At 41.4% G+C, this 18,127-nt stretch overlaps 1 protein-coding gene and 1 long non-coding RNA gene across 4 annotated transcripts in view; one reads left to right on the forward strand and one right to left on the reverse strand.

Moving 5' to 3' along the window:
• CDK5RAP2 (CDK5 regulatory subunit associated protein 2) overlaps positions 1–14,665 on the reverse strand; it is an 84,141-nt gene extending 69,476 nt beyond the window's left edge. Inside the window, exons 1-7 of one of the 3 annotated variants that reach the window (XM_069771768.1) lie at positions 14,459–14,643; positions 14,218–14,279; positions 12,719–12,786; positions 7,312–7,422; positions 5,813–5,889; positions 4,313–4,436; positions 1,694–1,845 (exon numbers count right to left, since the gene is read on the reverse strand). In XM_069771768.1, coding sequence (XP_069627869.1) covers positions 1,694–1,845; positions 4,313–4,436; positions 5,813–5,889; positions 7,312–7,422; positions 12,719–12,786; positions 14,218–14,279; positions 14,459–14,511 — 647 coding nt within the window. In that variant the 5' untranslated portion in view covers positions 14,512–14,643. Of the gene's footprint in view, positions 1–1,693; positions 1,846–4,312; positions 4,437–5,812; positions 5,890–7,311; positions 7,423–12,718; positions 12,787–14,217; positions 14,280–14,458 lie in introns of all 3 variants that reach the window. The other 2 variants (XM_069771769.1, XM_069771770.1) reach the window with 2 other exon arrangements.
• Positions 14,501–15,959, forward strand: LOC138682111 (uncharacterized). The gene is made up of 2 exons (XR_011322325.1): positions 14,501–14,633; positions 15,276–15,959. It is a non-coding gene; the product is annotated as an uncharacterized lncRNA (long non-coding RNA).
• Positions 15,960–18,127: the final 2,168 nt, after the last annotated feature.

Genomic DNA, 18,127 nt, shown 5'->3' on the forward strand with positions numbered 1-18,127 from the left:
CATCTAGTTTCATTTATACTTAATACCTAAGCTGGTTCTCATTTCACATAAGCACAACAAAAAGTTAGGTCAGCGCTACCTTCTTTGGTCAATACACATCTTGACACTTCAGTATTCCAACTGATAAAAACAACAAAGCTTGAGTTTTCTGACAGACATAAGGGTTATATGCCAGAAAGTTTGGGGTTTTTTTAAGATGCCAGTTGTGATGCTCTTAGTATTTTGTAGCCTAGATGGTGGAAGTATCTTTTTAACAGAATATGAATTCCAGATGTGCTTGCTACTCCCACACAAGTTTAAAGCACTGCACATTAATATTTGATTCACTTCAAGAAGTCAAATATTCTCTTCTTCCATTAGTGCTATGTTTTTGTGGTTCTGTGACTACTTACACTGATCTACCAGCATGTAATTGTAGAAGATCCTGCTAACACTAGATCACAGGGCTGGGGGAGGGGGACACACACCAGACATTCTTTGTCATACTCCACACAGCCTTCACTCCACTGTAGTGATCCAATCCTGACAATTTGTTTCCACGCTTTAAGCACCGTTTTCACACAAGTTATAGAGCTAGCAACTAAAGCACCTCTGAAAGGGACTGGTTTTATAACTCCTTCCCAGCTCAAGTCACTCAGGAGAGCATCTGTGTTCACACAGATGACTAGCAGAAAGAGGAAGACAGGAAAGAGAAAGGGTAAAGGAAGGAGATAACTTGAGAGCCAGGTTATAATTACCATTGTATAATTTTTATGCCACTGTAGATTTCAGATTTGCAGTTTTCAATCTGTATGCTTTTACAAAAACTGTCTGGAAAACACTGCAAACCTTGCTTTGGTCCTACTGTAATATAAAACCTATGAAATGAAAGCCTCAGGCCAACATAACTGTCTGTTACCAGGGTAGACCAATTACGCAGTTACTCACAGAGCAGTTACCTGCAGGGTTCAGTCACAAACTGACAGGAAAGGATACTCCAAAGTATAAGGAATCATAACAGTCTTTTGATCTTCACTCTGGGCTTACATCCTCAAACTAACTAAGCTTTACTGGAAGGCTTGCCAGGCATGTGTTTTACCCTACATACCTAAAAAAATAAAAATCCTGCAAACTATTGAGATTTGAGTTTATACATTTTCCCCACCCAAAGTTATTGAACACCTCACAAACTCTTCCAACTACCTGCCAAACAAAGCAAAGCCAGTGCTTTGCAAAGCACAATCAATCAAAACCATGAAGCTGAAACACACTATGTTTCTCTTTCCATTATATTTACCAACCTCAACAGATACATCACTGGGACTGAAGAGTACATGAACACCATGAAAGCAGCAAGAGAACACAAATGGTAGAGTCAAGTTCTATTCAGCAATGGTTCAAGAAAGCAGCAAGCAGAACGTAAGTCAGCACAGTTACAAAGACGCTTTAAAGTAGGACATGCTCATGTCACATGCATACTGGTCCTTTTACACTTTCAGACAACTTTTAAATATGATTTTGCTATCACGCAGCATGTAAACTAGTTGTTGTGTTGCTATTCATTTAATAGCTGAATAGATAAGATGGCCAGTAACACTCACTCATGTATCTGAGGGTAGGATCAAACTATTAAAACCTACATCCATGTCAACTCTTCACACTTTAACAATAAAGAATTCCAGTAGTTAAAAACATCACCGGCAAGAGTTCTGACCTGTCCTTCTCAGCTCCTGTAATCATACCCACATCCTTTGCAGGGGCATTCATAATTGAAGAAAGTTTCTGCTCAGCAGCTATTCTCAGAGCTTTCTCCTTCTCCGTGATCGCAATGGCTTTTTCCACATCTTCTTGGGCAGCTTTAAGATTCTGTAATTAAGACACACAATCCTGATGCCTATAAGAACAAAATGCTCACAAAACTTCTTACATATTTAAGTTTCTTCTACCAAACATATGTTGGTATGTTTAATTTAGCAACTTTTACCAAGTACTTCAAGCGCTTCGCAAATACTTTTGAACTCTGTGTCTGCATTTCCACTTTCTGTGGTACATAAAGAAGGGAAGTTTGTCTCAAAGAAATAAAACAAATACCCTCACTGATAGCAGAACTGGAAAAAAAGTGCCCCTTTGCTATGGCTTTAGATTTAGCTATTATAATTTGGCTTTGTCCCACTGTCCTCCCACTATCATAATGAATAGCTACACTTAAATTAAAGAGGTTAAAGAAGGGGGTTTTTATTCAATCAGAGATTAAATTAATATTCACAGGCTCGCTGTAGCTAATTGGAACTCTTCCCAACATCATTTATAATATTTTGCAAGAATTGATAAAGTACGAACCAGACATTTTTCTCTTGAACAGTAATGGAAACAGAGATAACACCCAGAGATTCCAGTCAACTTCCTCCAGGTGACCCAACTCATGGAGACGGGGAACACCAAAACAACACACTGTTATACACGACATGAAATTTGTTTCAGATCTTCATTTTTATATTGTAAGCTGCCCTCCTGGCTCACTGAATTTTGCTTTCTATGAAATAAAAGCCTCCTTGTAGCCTAATAAGTAATTCCCCTCTCTCTTTAAAGTCTATACTAAAAAGCGTATCTCTTTGGGGGAGGGTGAGGAAAAGGTCCTTCACCACTAGACTTCACCACTCAACCCCTCACCTTAGAAGCTATTCTGCCAGCATTCATCTTTCAATCAAAAACTCTGAAGGAAATTAATCTTTGTTAGCGTTACCTGGATCTACATAATTATATGGTGCTACGTAAACAAGTGACTAATACTACTCAGCAGTGTTTACATTCATAAGCATAATAAAATTAATGTCAGAGGCCAACACTATCTTCAGGCTACAGAAAATACTATATCACCATGAGATTAAAATATTTGCCCTTCTACCTGTCAGATCTGGGAAACACCAGTCTGACTGGCCGTTTTGGTACAGAATAAATAATTTAGGAACTTCTCTACCTATCCAATAGTACAAAGAATGCTTTGAGAAATCCCAATTCCACTAAACTGAAAAAAAGGTCATGGAGATTCCCCCCTCCTCCTCCTCGAAGGAGCTCACTGCTTTATGAATGCTGCTAAATCATCCTGATAGAAAATACCACCAGGAGACTGATACCAATACCTTTCATGACCAATTCAGTCTTTAGGGATGGGAAAGCAAATATTGGAATATATCCACTTGTGCTACTTCTATTTACTTACAGAAAAAGCACCAGACATCTATCCCCCTCACAAACACAGCTGCAAAATCCCAAACCTCCAGATAAGTGTATACAGTCAATGATGCAAAACAATCATAAGCTTATATATTTCTAGAACTTGACACAAACATTTCCAGCACAGACCATTCAATATCAAATTTGTTCTTTACAAGAAGCTGAACTTCTCCTTTCTTCTGAGGAAGCACGTTATTAATACAAAGAAATTTTTTTTTTTGCCTTTACACTACAAAATGATGAAAACGTGAAGCAATTCCCCTGTAAAGATATAAACAATGGCTCAGCAATAAATACAGGAATAAACTGTCTCAACCACAGACAGCAAGGAATTAAAAAAGACACTGTTAAGAATAACCCTGTGGAACAGGAGAATGTTACGCAACAAGGTGATAACAGTGACAGCAGAAGCCAACAATATTTGGCAGATAAAGGTCAATCTAACAACAGAGTGTAAGGCATGCAGGCAGAACATGGGGAAGCAACCACTGGTTCACCTATCCAGAAGCTGCCATAAGTAGGTGGCCTCTCTCAGCCTATGATGAACACACAAGAGTGGAGACACAGAAAGCCACAGAATCTCTGCAATACTGAGGGCCCACATAAAGATGGGAAACGACAGGAGTGCTTACAGAGTGGTTTCAGCTATTTATGAAGCCTAGACCTTATTAGTAAAAGTTTTCAAAATCCAGCCCCTCTTCCTCTAAACAGAGACTGCAGGTTCTGAAAACATAGCCTCCTCACACTGGAATTCAGGAATCAAAGCTTTGTGCTGGAAGTACCTAAATACCACCAATAGGTATGAATTTCCTGAAGAACTGCCATCATCATATTTGACATTTCAAGAGCAGTTAAAATCACCTTCCCTTTCATTGGTTGGGGTTTTGGGATTTGGGGTTGCTTGGTTTTTTTGTTTGGGGTTTTTTTTTGGGGGGGGGGAGTATTTTGCGCTTTTTTTGTTTGTTTGTTTTGAACTGGCTATTTTTCCAGGAAAGCTGGAATGATTTTGAAAATATAGGTAGATCACAGTATCAAATCTCAGACAATAGTACAAAAACAGTACTGATTTCTAACTATTCCTTCAGTTTCAGCCACTCACCTCTTCCAGAAACTTTATTCTGCTAGTCAGGTTTTCTTCCATTTCTTGCATCTTCTTTTGTGCCTCTTCTTTCACACGCTGTATTTCAGCATCACCACCCTGGGCCAAGCTTTCAACTGCTCTACTGAAACACCATAATATAGATAGAAATCCCATTGCATATCAAAGTGGAAAACATTTAATGTGCAAGCGGCTGATAGACTACGCACAAGCAAGTATTTTCCACTTTATCTGTGCCTGCTTGTCACTTTTAAATACAAACTTCTACACACTATATAGCAATTTTGGTGGTATAATCTGAGAGTTCCACACACAAGCCTTGTCACAGTGGATAAGCAAGGACTTTATATGTGTGATGAAAATGTGTAATATTGCCTTCACATTTTTAAAGCTTCCAAATACAGTATCAAGCCTTTGATAGAGTCGTATTTTCTACAGAAAGCAGCATTGGAATAAACTGAAGATACATAGCTGCTGAGATGTCTCCAATTGCTTTTTCAGTAATTGTTAATACCTTGTAAGAAAAGAACAGCCAGTGTTTCCTTACTAAACAAAGGATGACCACTTGTTTATGACTTCTACCTAAATTTTCCTTCCTACTATGAGCTTGTGCAAGGTTCCATTCAAAGCCCAGCAATACCCCTTGACAGCTACCTGGAGAGAACAAACAAAAAAATTAATCTGGTCCTCAGGATCTACTTGAAAATGGGCCTCTTTGAACTACTGAAAAAAGGCTAATTGGTAACAATTCAATGCCATGTGAGGTAGGCCACACAAAGAAAATTCCATTGAAACTGAGGCTCATGTAGCAGTCAGTAGCTGTCAGTCATTGCCAGCCTGGATTAGTTTTGAACCAGACATCTAGAAGGAAGAAGTTTAACAGACTATTGTCAGCCCTATGGTCATCCATTCCCTCCCCAAAGCATATTCCACCTTGCCCACGCCATAAGACAATGTAGCACTATGTAATTTTTAAATAAGTAATATTTATTCATAAAACAGGTTCTAACAGAAAAGCAAGAATTTTAAGTGTATTCATTTTTGTATCATTAAAAACCAGAAGATTCAGTCTAGATTAGTTCTGTTTTCTCAGCCTTACTAAGAAGTGTTTTGTATAATATCTTCTCAATCCAGTGCTGTAAAAAAAAAAAGGTCCACCTCTTCACCTGTTGAGACAATTAAGCTCTCAACTTAACTTCTACAATAGGAATGCTAAGCCACTCCCAAATAGGGAGTCATTTATTTATCTGAAAAATACAGTAGAATGAAGGATAATATCAAAGTTGCACCATCCAGTGTAACTACATTAACACCATTGTGCATTTAAGAATTCACACATGTAATTTCTGTAACGAATGAAGCAATTTCTATATAAGTGCCCTTAAAATTCTACTTTGGGATCCTCATATTCCTAAAACATTAGGAAAAAAAAAAAAACAAATAGAAGCAAGATCTTGGAAATCCTAAGTAACAGACATCAAGAAATATACTGGTACTTACGAGGCTTTGATGAGTAGTTTCTCCCTCTCCTGCAGATCACGCTTCAGACTTTCTATCTCAACTTTCAGCTCAATGTTCTAGGACAAAAGAATGAAAGTGTCTGGAAATAATTCAGAGGTCACACCCAAAACTTATTGGCAACCCGTAGATTACTTTTTGCTCGGACCAGCAAATATAAAGTGCCATTGGGCTAAGAACAGCCTAGAGACACTTAGCTTTTAAAGGACATATTTTGCAAGGTTCAAGACTTTCCAAAATCTCAAAAAGCATTTAGGACCATTGTATTCAAGCAATACAAATCCCCTACACACACTTAACTACTATAACGGGGAGTACTGCAGATCAGCTTGGGAGTTTCTAGGGCTTCCATGCATGGTTTTTCTTTGAGCTATGAGGTATTTTCTTTTTGTTTTCTTTTAAAAACCTGATTGTATCAACAATCGATGTTTTTAATAATCTTTGAATTATTTCATTGCAGCCTGAGAAAACTACATGACATAAGCACCCATTGTACAAAGAACTACTTTGCCTGCAAGCTGACATACTATTTCAATACATTAGCAACTACAAGACAGACACCAGCGTAGAAGACCAGGACAGAAGTCCAATCAGCAATATTCAGTTGAAACCATGACCTAGCTAAACATCAATTTATGCACTTAAATACTGTGACAAGCATCAAGACAGACTTAAGTTTCCATCCTATTACAGGAAAGAGACCTGATGCAAACATCTGTTATAAATAACATGCTACTGCATTACCAAAATGCCCTTCTAGAACACAGGCACCACCAAAGGGCGTAAGAAATGCTTCCTATCATCTGCAAACCTAAAATAACGAGGATGCAAGACACACCACTTGACTTAAATCCTTCTTCCAACTTAACAAGGTATCAGTTTCTTCTACAAAAATGACACAGGAATCAAACAGATTTCCTGAATCCTGTACAAATACGCATTCTTTCAATTTAGAGCAATAAAACTAGAAACTATACACAATCCTAATATAACTTTATCTACATGCTTCAAAGGAAGCAACTTCGAGCTGGAGTGCCCAAACAACCTCCAAGTAGCTGTACTGACGTGATAAACCCAGGAAAGAATAGAGGGGTGAACTGAACTGCCTGATAGTAGAAAGCAGAATAACTACATGCCAAATTCAGAAGAAGCATGCTGCTTCTTCTATTACCCATTCAGTATATGATTTCAGTAGCACAACTACTGAAGATTCATAACCACTTACTGGAAACAAAACATCTCTTAGTCTGTCCCATAAGTAAGCACACTCATGCATTTGAAACTAATTTTTCCACACCTTACAATGGTCATTTTAACTTAGTTATTACTGAAAAGGATTAGGCCAGAATAAAATAAAGTTATCATGCCAAAATTTCCAACAACAAAAAAAGACTCAAAAGTTCAGTAAAACAGGTAACCTCCCCACAAAACAAACTCTTCAAAAAGAGATATAGTTCTGTTAAATTATTCTAAATGCATACAATTTTGTATATTTCTTCAGTGGGACCATCAAACTTCTGCTGCATTCGCTCCTCCAGAAAGTATATGCGAAGCTTCAGGTTGAAGTTCTCTTTTTTCAGATCAGTGATTTGCTATGAAATAAGAAAGAAAATGAGCAAATTACATCATGTGTTTCAAACCAAGTAAAATAAAGAGTGAAAACTACTATCATTTGGTTTTGCTCTCCACAGTGCGAGATTAAAATTCAACCCACTGGACATAAATGTGTACATATGTGTTGGTGATATACAGACACACGTTCAAACTGTGAAGGTGTTAATAACAGCATATGACACCCAAGTCAAAATGAACATCCTTCCCTCCAAAATAGTGTCACACAGGGAGCTGCAAATACTCCAAGTCCTTCAACAGGTTTCTGGCTTCTATAGCTTCAGCACTTATCACAGAACATCCCATCCCAGCCATAACATTTCTTTTCCCCACCTCCATTCCCAACCTGAACAAGAAATCACACTCCAGCCTACCCCTTCTGAATGTTTTGGGGTTTGTTTTTCAGTTTCATTTTGGTTTTAAGATATATAGGCACACTGGCACACACAGAAACTTTGTGTGTTTGTATAAGATGTTATCATTTAGCTTGTGTTTATTTTTAGCCCTGCAAAACTCTGAGACACTAGCACTTAAGCAAATAATTATAAAATAGTATTGTTAAAAAATATAATACATGCTTTTGTGCAAACAGTGCTCTAGACTATTCCTTCTTTAAGTACTAAAACATTGTCTGACTTTACACAAAAAGAATCCAAGAGAGTTTTTTAAATCTAGAAATATTAAGTAGTTCTTTCTTCTATAAAATAGAACTTAGAACAAAATATAAGATGTCATGTTGAAACAGAAGTACTTGCTTAGCAAAAGCTTGCAATGATAGCCTTATTCATGGGAAGAAAAGCCACAAGCACACAAGGCATGTGAGCCGAATCGAACACCAATAAAACCTTTATCCCATCCCATATTTCACAGTGCAATTCTTTGGGAAAAAATTGCTTATGATTTTTCACCTTCCTAGTAGAAGCAATAACACAATTGATGGTTTCATTAAAGAACGGAGTCTCCCTCTACATTTTTTTTAAAGATACTAAGCATAAAACATTCATTCAAATAAGACTTGTGTCCCCTGCCAGACGCTTTCAGCAAAAGGAAATCTAATGTTACAGAGCTACTAATAAAATATTTATGTAGGCACTTCCAGAACAGTATAGTACCACTTGTAAAAATTATTAGCAATACAATTCTTAAAAATATTTGGCTTGTGAAACCTAAAATTATTTTCTGTAACTGTACTCAGAACCTGCATCTGCAAACAATTCTTCAGTCTAATAATCTTTGCCCAGCAAGATGCCTTGTCGTTATTCACACAACTATCACCCAAGCAACTAAAAATATGCTTGACTACATAAACTTTGTGGCCCATTCGCACATCCTAAAGAAGCCTGTCTTTATAAACAGTAGCAATACATATATTTAACTTTATCTTTGTTTCCCTGCAATTCCAACTGGATGATCACAAACAGTAGCGGATAAAAACTTGAGCTATGCAAGTTGTAACTGCTTAAACCATGATACCTCATGAGTATCATGCGGTATGTTGAGTAACTGGAATGACTATTTTGGAATATTCAAATAGATGTAAGCATGAAAACAATGCAACTTTGTATTTCAATTCAAGTCAGAGCCCAATGCAGAATATTGCTCAAAGCTGAAATCCTTATTCCAAGTAAGCAAAGAAATTAAAGGTTTCTTAAAGAAAACAAGGCTGCAGAACTGTGCTAGATCCTGCATATCTTGCTGGCAAGTTCAGTACTATGTTCAACTAGCGAGAGCGGACCTTACAGCATTTGGTTAGTGGTTTGGTTTTTTTAAGCTGTCAGTCTTCACACATTCAATACATTTCTGAGGCAAAAGGAAAAAACAATTTCAAAAGAACTCAGCATACCTTAATTCTACTCACCTGTGTTTCAGTGGCAACAGAATTAAACCAAAGAGCTTAAGGGTACTATTTTCAAAAAGCAAACAAAACAGACTACACAATCATGAACCAAGAAGTGAAACAAATGTTGTCTCTGACATTCAGTTTCTCAGAGGAAAGTTAATTCAGGCAGGCTAAAATTAAAAAGTTATAGCTTTAATAAAAGACAACCTTTAAAATAGGAACAAGTTCACACTGCAAAGGGATTTTAATGGCAATACTGTCGACTTACGCATTTAAAGATTTGGTCTTAATTCCTTTATGCATTTTGATTTCTGTATTTAAAAAAGGAATGAAAGAAGAGAAATAGCAGACACTTCTTGAAAAAACAGGACAATGAAATACACTCTACACAGAATATGCCACACCACAGACAGCATGGTAGCAAACACCACTTGCCCAGCTCGGTTTAGCTCCTTTCCAAGTCTGCATAGAGCCACTTTTATGCAAAACGCATTTCACAGTGCAACACAGTTTTTGCCCACAGAGGCCATTTGACAAGACAGCAAGACTCTAAGTGGGTTTGGGGAGACAAGGAAAAAACCACTAATATTATTGCTTAGTTCCCTAACTTGATACCAATCACCCTTTCTATTCATGAACGTCTAATACACCATAACGAGGTCCTCAATTAGAGATGCCTTTCACTTTGCCGATGTAATCACATTTTCTATCACAAGGTGGTCCCCCCCATATTGCAAGAAAGTGGGACACCACCATAAATACTAAAAAAAGTCTACACCTCTAATATTATCTAGCTCAGCATTTTCTCCAGGTCTAAACTTTAAAGGACCTTTTCTGCATGGATCCACCCTTTAGCCCATTCAAGGGTCATTACACCCATCCTGTTCTCTCTGATCTGCAAGGCAAGGAGCCTACTCTTTTCATACCTTCCTTCTCATATCCTGTATAAATAACATAGCCTCAAATATCAGCAAATTCATGCAGTAATATATATATATACGCACACAAACCACCTCCGAGCAAGAGACCTCATAGAATCATACAATGGTTTGGGTTGGAAGGGACCTTAAAGATCATCTAGTTCCAACCCCCCTGCCATGTCAGGGACACCTTCCACTAGACCAGGTTGCTCAAAGCCCCATCCAACCTGGCCTTGAACACTGCCAGGGATGGGGCAGCCACAACCTCTCTGGGCAACCTCTCCCAGGACCTCACCACCCTCACCATAAAGAACTTCTTCCTTATACCTAATCTAAATCTACCCTCTTTCCGTTTAAAGCCATTACCCCCTGTCCTATCAGTACCTGCCCTTGTAAAAAGTCTCTCCCCAGCTTTCCTGTAGGCCCCTTTAGGTACTGGAAGGCTGCTAGAAGGTCTCCCCGGAGCCTTCTCTTCTCCGGGTGGAACAACCCCAACTCTCTCAGCCTGTCTTCATAGGAGAGGTGCTCCAGCCCTTTGATCATCTTCGTGGCCCTCCTCCAGACCCACACCAACAGGTCCGTGTCCTTCTTATGTTGGGGACCCCAAATCTGGACGCAGTACTGCAGGTGGGGTCTCACGAGAGCACAGTAGAGGGGGAGAACTGCCTCCCTCAACCTGCTGGTCATGCTTCTTTTGATGTGGCCGAGGACACGGGAGCTGCAAGCACGCGTTGCTGGGTCATGTTGAGCTTCTTGTCAACTAACACCCACCCAGGTCCTTCTCCTCAGGGCTGCTCTCAATCCACTCATCACCCAGCCTGTATTTGTGCTTGGGATTGCCCCGATCCATGTGCAGGACCTTGCACTTGGCCTTGTTGAACTTCATGAGGTTCACACGGGCTCAACTCTCCAGCCTGTCAAAGTCCCTCTGGATGGCATCCCTTCCCTCCAGCATGTTGCCCACACCACACAGCTTGGTGTTGCCAGCAAACTTTATCTATCAGAAACTTTACCTGCTAATTCAGATTTGGTTTAAAGTGGGATAAGAACAGCCTTCCAATGTCAGTCCAAAAGTGCATCTAAACGCAGCTACTACTGGATGCTTGGTAAATAGTAAAAGGACAAAGAAAGTAAATGCTCCCTTTCTGAAGTTTAGCCTTCCAGCTACCAGCAATCTTAAAGACTCAAAAACAGAAGTTACAGAAATACCTCTGTGTTCAATTGTGTTTAATGGATTCTTCTTCCTTTACTTGAATGGATTTTTGAGCTTCATTCTACTGTTGGCACGCATAAAAGCCTATGAGAAGTATTACAGCCCAGTTTAACACAAAGGGTCTGTACGTATCGGGAATCCAAAGATGTGTGGGGAGACCCTTTCTCCTCGATATCACACAGAACAAACAACAGATTTTTTTCCTCCCTTCTACAACTTTTTCCCCTGTGAAAATGAACATTGCAGAATCTATATTCTAGGCTGAGGTCTTTGGCACATATCACGGTAAAAGATTTTAAGCGTACACTAATGCCAAGGTAGTGTCTTTCTACCCCAGCCACTATACAAAAACAAAAAAGTGAAGTAGATACAGACTGTAAAAAACATCCTTCACCAAGGCTTTCCAAAACAAGCTTTAAATTCTGAGCGAAGACCACAGCTTTCTCCTCAGAGGGCTGTAAGCCCACAAGAAACGGAAAGAGTTTAGAAGAAACACTCATTTCAAACATAACAACGTTACAGAAGCACACTAAAAACTGCAGACACTTGAACACATCCTAAAGATAACAAGCCACAGCCTTTATCTGTAGCAGTCATCTCAGAGCACACAATCATAAGAACTTGAGTTAAACAATTTAAAACTTTACAGGGGAGTTGTCATGCAACACAGCTATACCCCAACCAAATCATCATTCAGAAGTTATAAACAATTGGCTTCTTCAATTTAAAAAACAAATACAATTAATGTCTTTTTTAAAAAAAAAATTCTAATGTTTTCCTTTATATTCTAGTAAGTCCCAAAACCAGTTTTATCTACAGGATTGTCACAATGATACTAGACCTTTACAACAAAAGTATTCCAAGCACACTTGTACATAATTATAAAGGTAGAAGTATTATACAGCAGTAAGTGAATTAAAAAGCCAAATCCTGTACTAGTCTAAATGAAAATAAACTCGATGTTTTCCTGAAATAAATCAATTGCAGACTTGCAAATCAATTTCTTATGTTTCTGGTGATTGCATGAACTTTTGAGCAGAGCACGCCAATTTTTGTTTTGCAACTCAAGACCAGCAGTTGGCTAGTCTCAACAACAAATTTTTGCCTGTTTTTGAAAGCAATACTTAAGAAATGGAGGTTCAAAGCACAGGTTGCCAGCTGGTCACACCTCCAACAGATTCAATCAACTGCGTTGACTGACACAAACTAAGAACCTGACCCAGAGAGCAAAACCTTTAGCCAGCATGTTAGAAATATCTTGGCCATAAAGCTGTCACCAAGTCTTATATTAAAAATCTGCTTACATTTTCATAGTCCTTCATGGTCCGAGCTCTAGTTGGTGAGACTGTATCTTCTGCCACATCTGGTAACACTAGACATTTAAGAAGACAGAAGTTCAGACAGCAGAATCTCTAAACTAGGCTACAATTTAGAAACAGCAAAGGCCTACCTTAATCTAAACATAATAAAAGTACAACACCTTTTGGGAAGCAAGGGAGGCATTTTTTTGCCCCTTGTTTACATTACGTGTTAGTGCTACTAAGTAGTTGGTATCTAGATTTCTTTCTGATCACAGTAAATTGTCTCTCACTTAAGCTCCCAAATTCCAACATCACACATTTAAACCAAGATGTATAAAACACATAGCACTCGCATCATCTGAAATAAAGAAGAGGTAGCTGAGGACTCAAACTGACTCTCATACTAACTAAAATAAAGTATTTAAAGTAATTCCAAAATTGTTACGCAACTATGGAGAGGAGTCTTGAAAATAACCCAAAGAATATCAGCCAGTGGTTTTCAAATCTTGACATTCTAATTAATTTCACAAGACAGCTTTCCTAGAGCACATGCAGAATACAATAACATTATTTTGCAGCACAGGTATGTTTCTTATATTTGCTTCCTTCCACGAGCAAAGAGATCTTCCTTAGTTTCAATTACCTACGCAATCTATACCATGAAGTCAGCCAAGTTATGTTGCTGGATACATGCACGCATAAAGAGAAATCAAAAACATACACCTCAAATTTACATAACAGAGCACGGAACAGTTAACAACACAGATCGAAGGTTTCAAAACAGTACTATTCAGCCATTTAAAGTAAGTCTTTCAAGCAAGTCTCCCACCCTGAAGATGAACATAGTTACGCGGTCATCATATAGAAAAAACGTACTGAATTACAGCTTCTGTTCAACAGGAACTAGATAGGAAGGCTTCTTAACGCATGAATAGATAAAAGCTAAGATACTGAGTCTAGATCTGATGTTCAGGCAGGAAGTAACTCTGAAGAGCTGAACTGGAAAACCTGACGACACGCAGCATGCAACTTCCCCAAAACTCAGCAGAACAAGAAACAGCAGCATTGCCTTGCCGAATATTCTAAGTATTTTAAGTACAGGCTCCACAAAACCGCTGACCATCTTACCTAAGACTCAAAGCCATGACCGCAGGCAACGCAGGAGACAGCGGTAACCGTGGCAGCTGCTGGCGGGGTCTAGTCTTAAAAAGCCACCGCTTGCAAAAAGCCGCGTCCCTTAAAGCCGTTTCCTGCCTTTTTTCCCTCAGGCATGAGGGTTTTTTTCCCTCAGCTTTCGAGACCCGCCCGAAGCGCCGAGCCCCCGGCGGAGGCGGGCGGACTCCTCCGCCAGCAGGGACGGCGCGGTGAGGGGCTCGGCCCCCCGCCCCGACCCAGGCGGGGAGGCGCCGAGCCGGGCTGCCGCTGCCGCGGGGGTCTGGCCGCCGTCCCCCGGCACCGCCCGGGGGCGTGGGGGGGGGCTCCCGCTCCCGATCCGGCCTTACCTTCGCCGCCGGGCGGGCCGGGCTGGAGGACCCCGCGGGAGACGTCTGGCAGCTGGCAGACGCTGAGGAAGAAGGAGGAGAACACCGCTGAGGAGCCGACGGCCCGGGGGGGTGCCGTCCCCCCGACAGCCCCCCGGGGCCAGCGGGCCCAGCCCCGCCACACGCAGCAGCGGGGACGGGGGGGGGGCGGCGGGCCCGGCGCCTCAGCCCAGCACCCGCGGTGGGGCCAGCCCCCGCCTACCTGCCCTCGAACGCCACCGGCAGCGTCAGGTCTTCCCCCGGCAGCGAGTCCATAGCGGCGCCGGCCCGCGGGTCCCGCCGGCGGCCACGGGTCCGGCTCCTTTGTGCGCGGCTTTGGCGGCTTCGCTGGAATTCAAACGGCCGCAATCGCTTCCGCCATCTTTGCGTCGACGGAGGTGAAGCCGCCGAAGCCGCCGCGGAGGAGCGTTAAAGGCGGGCAGAATGGAAACTGAAGGGGAGCCGCCATGTTTGCTGCGGGCGGCGGCTGAAGTTGGGCGGGCAGGCGCCATGTTGGCTGAGGGCAGAGCGGGGCGGGGGATGGTGGCGGCTGCCAGCTGGGCAAAGGGAGAGAAAGCCGTCGGGCGCCATCTTGAGTGAGGGAAGCAACAGGGACGTCCGCCAGCCGCCATCTTTTTCAAAGTAGGACAGGCGACGATGGTGAGCTGTCATCTTTACTGAGAGCAGAGCGGGGCGTTCCCGGGCACAGCTGCCATCTTTGCTAAGGGCAAGCTGGGCGCGCCTTTCGAGTCTGTGGAGAGGCGCCAGAAGAAATAATTACGCTTTAGTTTCCAATTCAAGTCACTATTCTTCGTAACTGGCAGGGGTGGAAATCTGGGAAGCCAGCTGCTATGGTAATCCGCCCTGCATTGGAGCAGGCTGATTTTGAAACAATCGGGGGTTTTTTGTAAAGCAAAGATCTAAGCGTTGCAGCTCTCCCGCTCTTTCGGGGAGAAAACATGACTGCGTTGAGCATTTCAGAACATGGACAGTTGGAAATGCTAAACTGACTTAAATATCGCCATCGTTTCTCCTCCTAGGTGCTGCTCTCCCTGAGCACAGAGGAGAGCCTGGCCTGGGGTGACTGCGCTGGGAGCTGGTGGAGCTCCAAACCTCGCCTTACTTCTCATGCTCTTCGCCTTCTTTTTTAATTCATTATTGGAAACCTGTGTGTAGGATTGAAATACTTTCCTGCAATATTTACACCCTCAACTGGGGAATTGTGCCAGGACTTACTCTCAGCATTACCTGTGATACAAGATATTTTTCTGAACACAATGGTCTTGCTGTTTCTTTACCCAATTATTTGCTGACCTGTAGTAGATCAGAGTTTTGTACGCTGCACAATGTATAAGATACCAAAGAAGAAAGCTGGAGAACTGCGTCATTAATATAGACATAGATAATAGAGGCACTAACAAGCATTCTTTAGGATAAGATGTATCAAAACATGTAGAAGATCACACTGTGGAGAATCATCCGAGAAGGGTCAAACAGTGCACAAGTGAGGAAGACTACAGAAGACCACCAAAGACCTCGAATACGCCTGTGCGAGGGACATCTGCGTATGATAATGAATATGTAAAACTTTTCCCAGAAATCTAATGAATATGTATATAGAACCTGTATATAAACTATGCAATTAACCTGATCAGGCGCACACAATAGGAGGAGAAATCCCCTGTGTGCCCAGCGCTGCAATAAAGGATACCTGCTTAATAGTCTTTTGACTATTAAGTCCTGATTTCGGCTTTTCACGGTATCACCTGTAACATGAGGGAGCTCGGTTCCAGTGAGACACTCGCCTGGCTCTCACTCACACGAGTAACCATCTGCTTAAGCATTAGATTTGGTTTCCTCTTCGATAGCGAGTGTGTCAGGTTTCAATTCCTCACTATTGTCTGGGCTATCTCAAGGGGATTCTTACCTGGCCAGGGAATAGGCCATGGATATAAGGGCTGACCATGGCCCATGGTAATTTTGTGGGTTTATTATTCCAAATTGTGATGGTGCCCTGTTAGTTCCGTTTTCTCCATGTATCTGCACCAGCTCTACTTGCTATGCAGAACAGATTAAAGTTGTAAGCCTGTAAAATGCGCTAGACTGGTGGTAGCGGCCATTGCAACCACTGGATGTGTATGGTCACGGTGAGCTTCCCATCCCTACTTCTGCCTTTCAATTTTATAAGTGCATGATGGAGCAGCTGTTAGTCCCCCAAACTGCCAGGAAATGCCAGGCACTACTTAGCACAACTAAGTTCTTAATCTCATCTATCCAACTGGACATGCCTCATGCTTTGCATTTGGGGTCTGATCACCCCAAGAGATGTTTGGTCCCTTCAATTCCCCTACGGCCCTTGAGAGACATTTGTCACCTTAGGTGACTGGGTCCCCTTTTACAGTGGCCTCACCTTCTGCCAAGCTGAAGTTAAGTTTGCAAAATCAGGTCTGCCATATGGCAGCAGGATCTGATCAGCCAGTCTGAAATGTGGCTTGTTTACAGAGCAGATCTTCACAAAATGAATGAGTCCACTTACTGAAAGGATGATACCAATTTGCTCTTGTTTAAGGTTACAGTGAGGTGTTACATATTTGATGCATGCCATTAAATCAGCATCCATCAGCCACAAGTACAGTGCAAATCATTCCCTGCTTGTGTGCTGTGGGCTGGCACTGCACCTCTGTGTCTGCAGAGCCACGGTTCATGTCCCAGCATACTATCTTTTAAAAGGACATGCGCAGGGCCCTCCTTGGTAAGTTTATCACTTCATGAAATGGTTGTCTGATGGATAAAGGCTTATAGATATATACATGTATATACACACAGACATGATGGAAAATTTCCCTGGGTTCCTGCGCTTCCCAACATTTTAAAATCTGCAGCAGCACCAAGAAGCTGCGAGGGACAGAAAGGGCTGGGAAATGCATTACTTAGAAGCAGTTAACAACTTGCCTTCTGATAATCTGCTTAATGTTGTTTAACCTTATCTTAATTAGCAGTACATTGGGGGAGATTATGCTAAATCCTCATACCACGAAGCTGTAGTGGAACAACGCTTTCCTACTTTACAGGGCAGCCCAAGATCCTTACCACCTCAGAAAAAAAGTGCTAAAGGGAATCTAGGAAAGAAACACTTATGGTGAGTGTAATGGTATGGATGAGTTGACCACAAACTCCCAAGGAGCAAGATGAAAGGCAGCTGCTCAGCGCACTCTGGCTGAAGCACGATGGTGGCACAAGGAGGATGGATGTCATCATCAGCTGAGCATGGGTCCTCCTTGCCATCCTGTTCTCAAGTCCCTACTCTGGGGACCTGGTTCAGCATCCAGTTATGCCTCCTCCTGTTACAGTTTAGAGCAAAATTCCTCCAAAGCTAAGTCATACACAATCAAACTGTTCTGCTAATGCAAATCAGGTCTCAATAAACTCCCTGGAATTTCACCAATGTGGCCCTTACTTATATAGCTCTGGCTCAGTAAAACATTTGAATGAACACTTACTTTTAAGTGCTCACTTAATTGATGCTGACTTACCTGTCTTCAAGTTCTTTGCTTAATAAGGGCCAAAGAGTTAGACATAACATTCAGCAGAAAAAAACTAGCCTTTAGCATTTGTATTTGCTTCTGCGCCAAGAAAATCAATTTCCTAACACTGACAAGTGAGAAAGAAATGCAGGTTTTCCATAGGTTCTTTTGCAGACACTACCAGAACTGTCTAAAACTACTGACGCCACAGATGTGGATTTCAGAGTATCTGTTAACATGAATTCCCTTTGAAAGACCCACTGTGGTCATGAAGAAAAATCTGATACAATATCCTCTTCCAATTTCTAGCTTGCTCTGTGGGTTTCATTTTTAATGACTGCATACATCTCTGACAAAACATGTCTATG

This window comes from Haliaeetus albicilla, chromosome 26 (genome assembly GCF_947461875.1).
Source record: "Haliaeetus albicilla chromosome 26, bHalAlb1.1, whole genome shotgun sequence".
NCBI classification, from domain to species: domain Eukaryota; kingdom Metazoa; phylum Chordata; class Aves; order Accipitriformes; family Accipitridae; genus Haliaeetus; species Haliaeetus albicilla.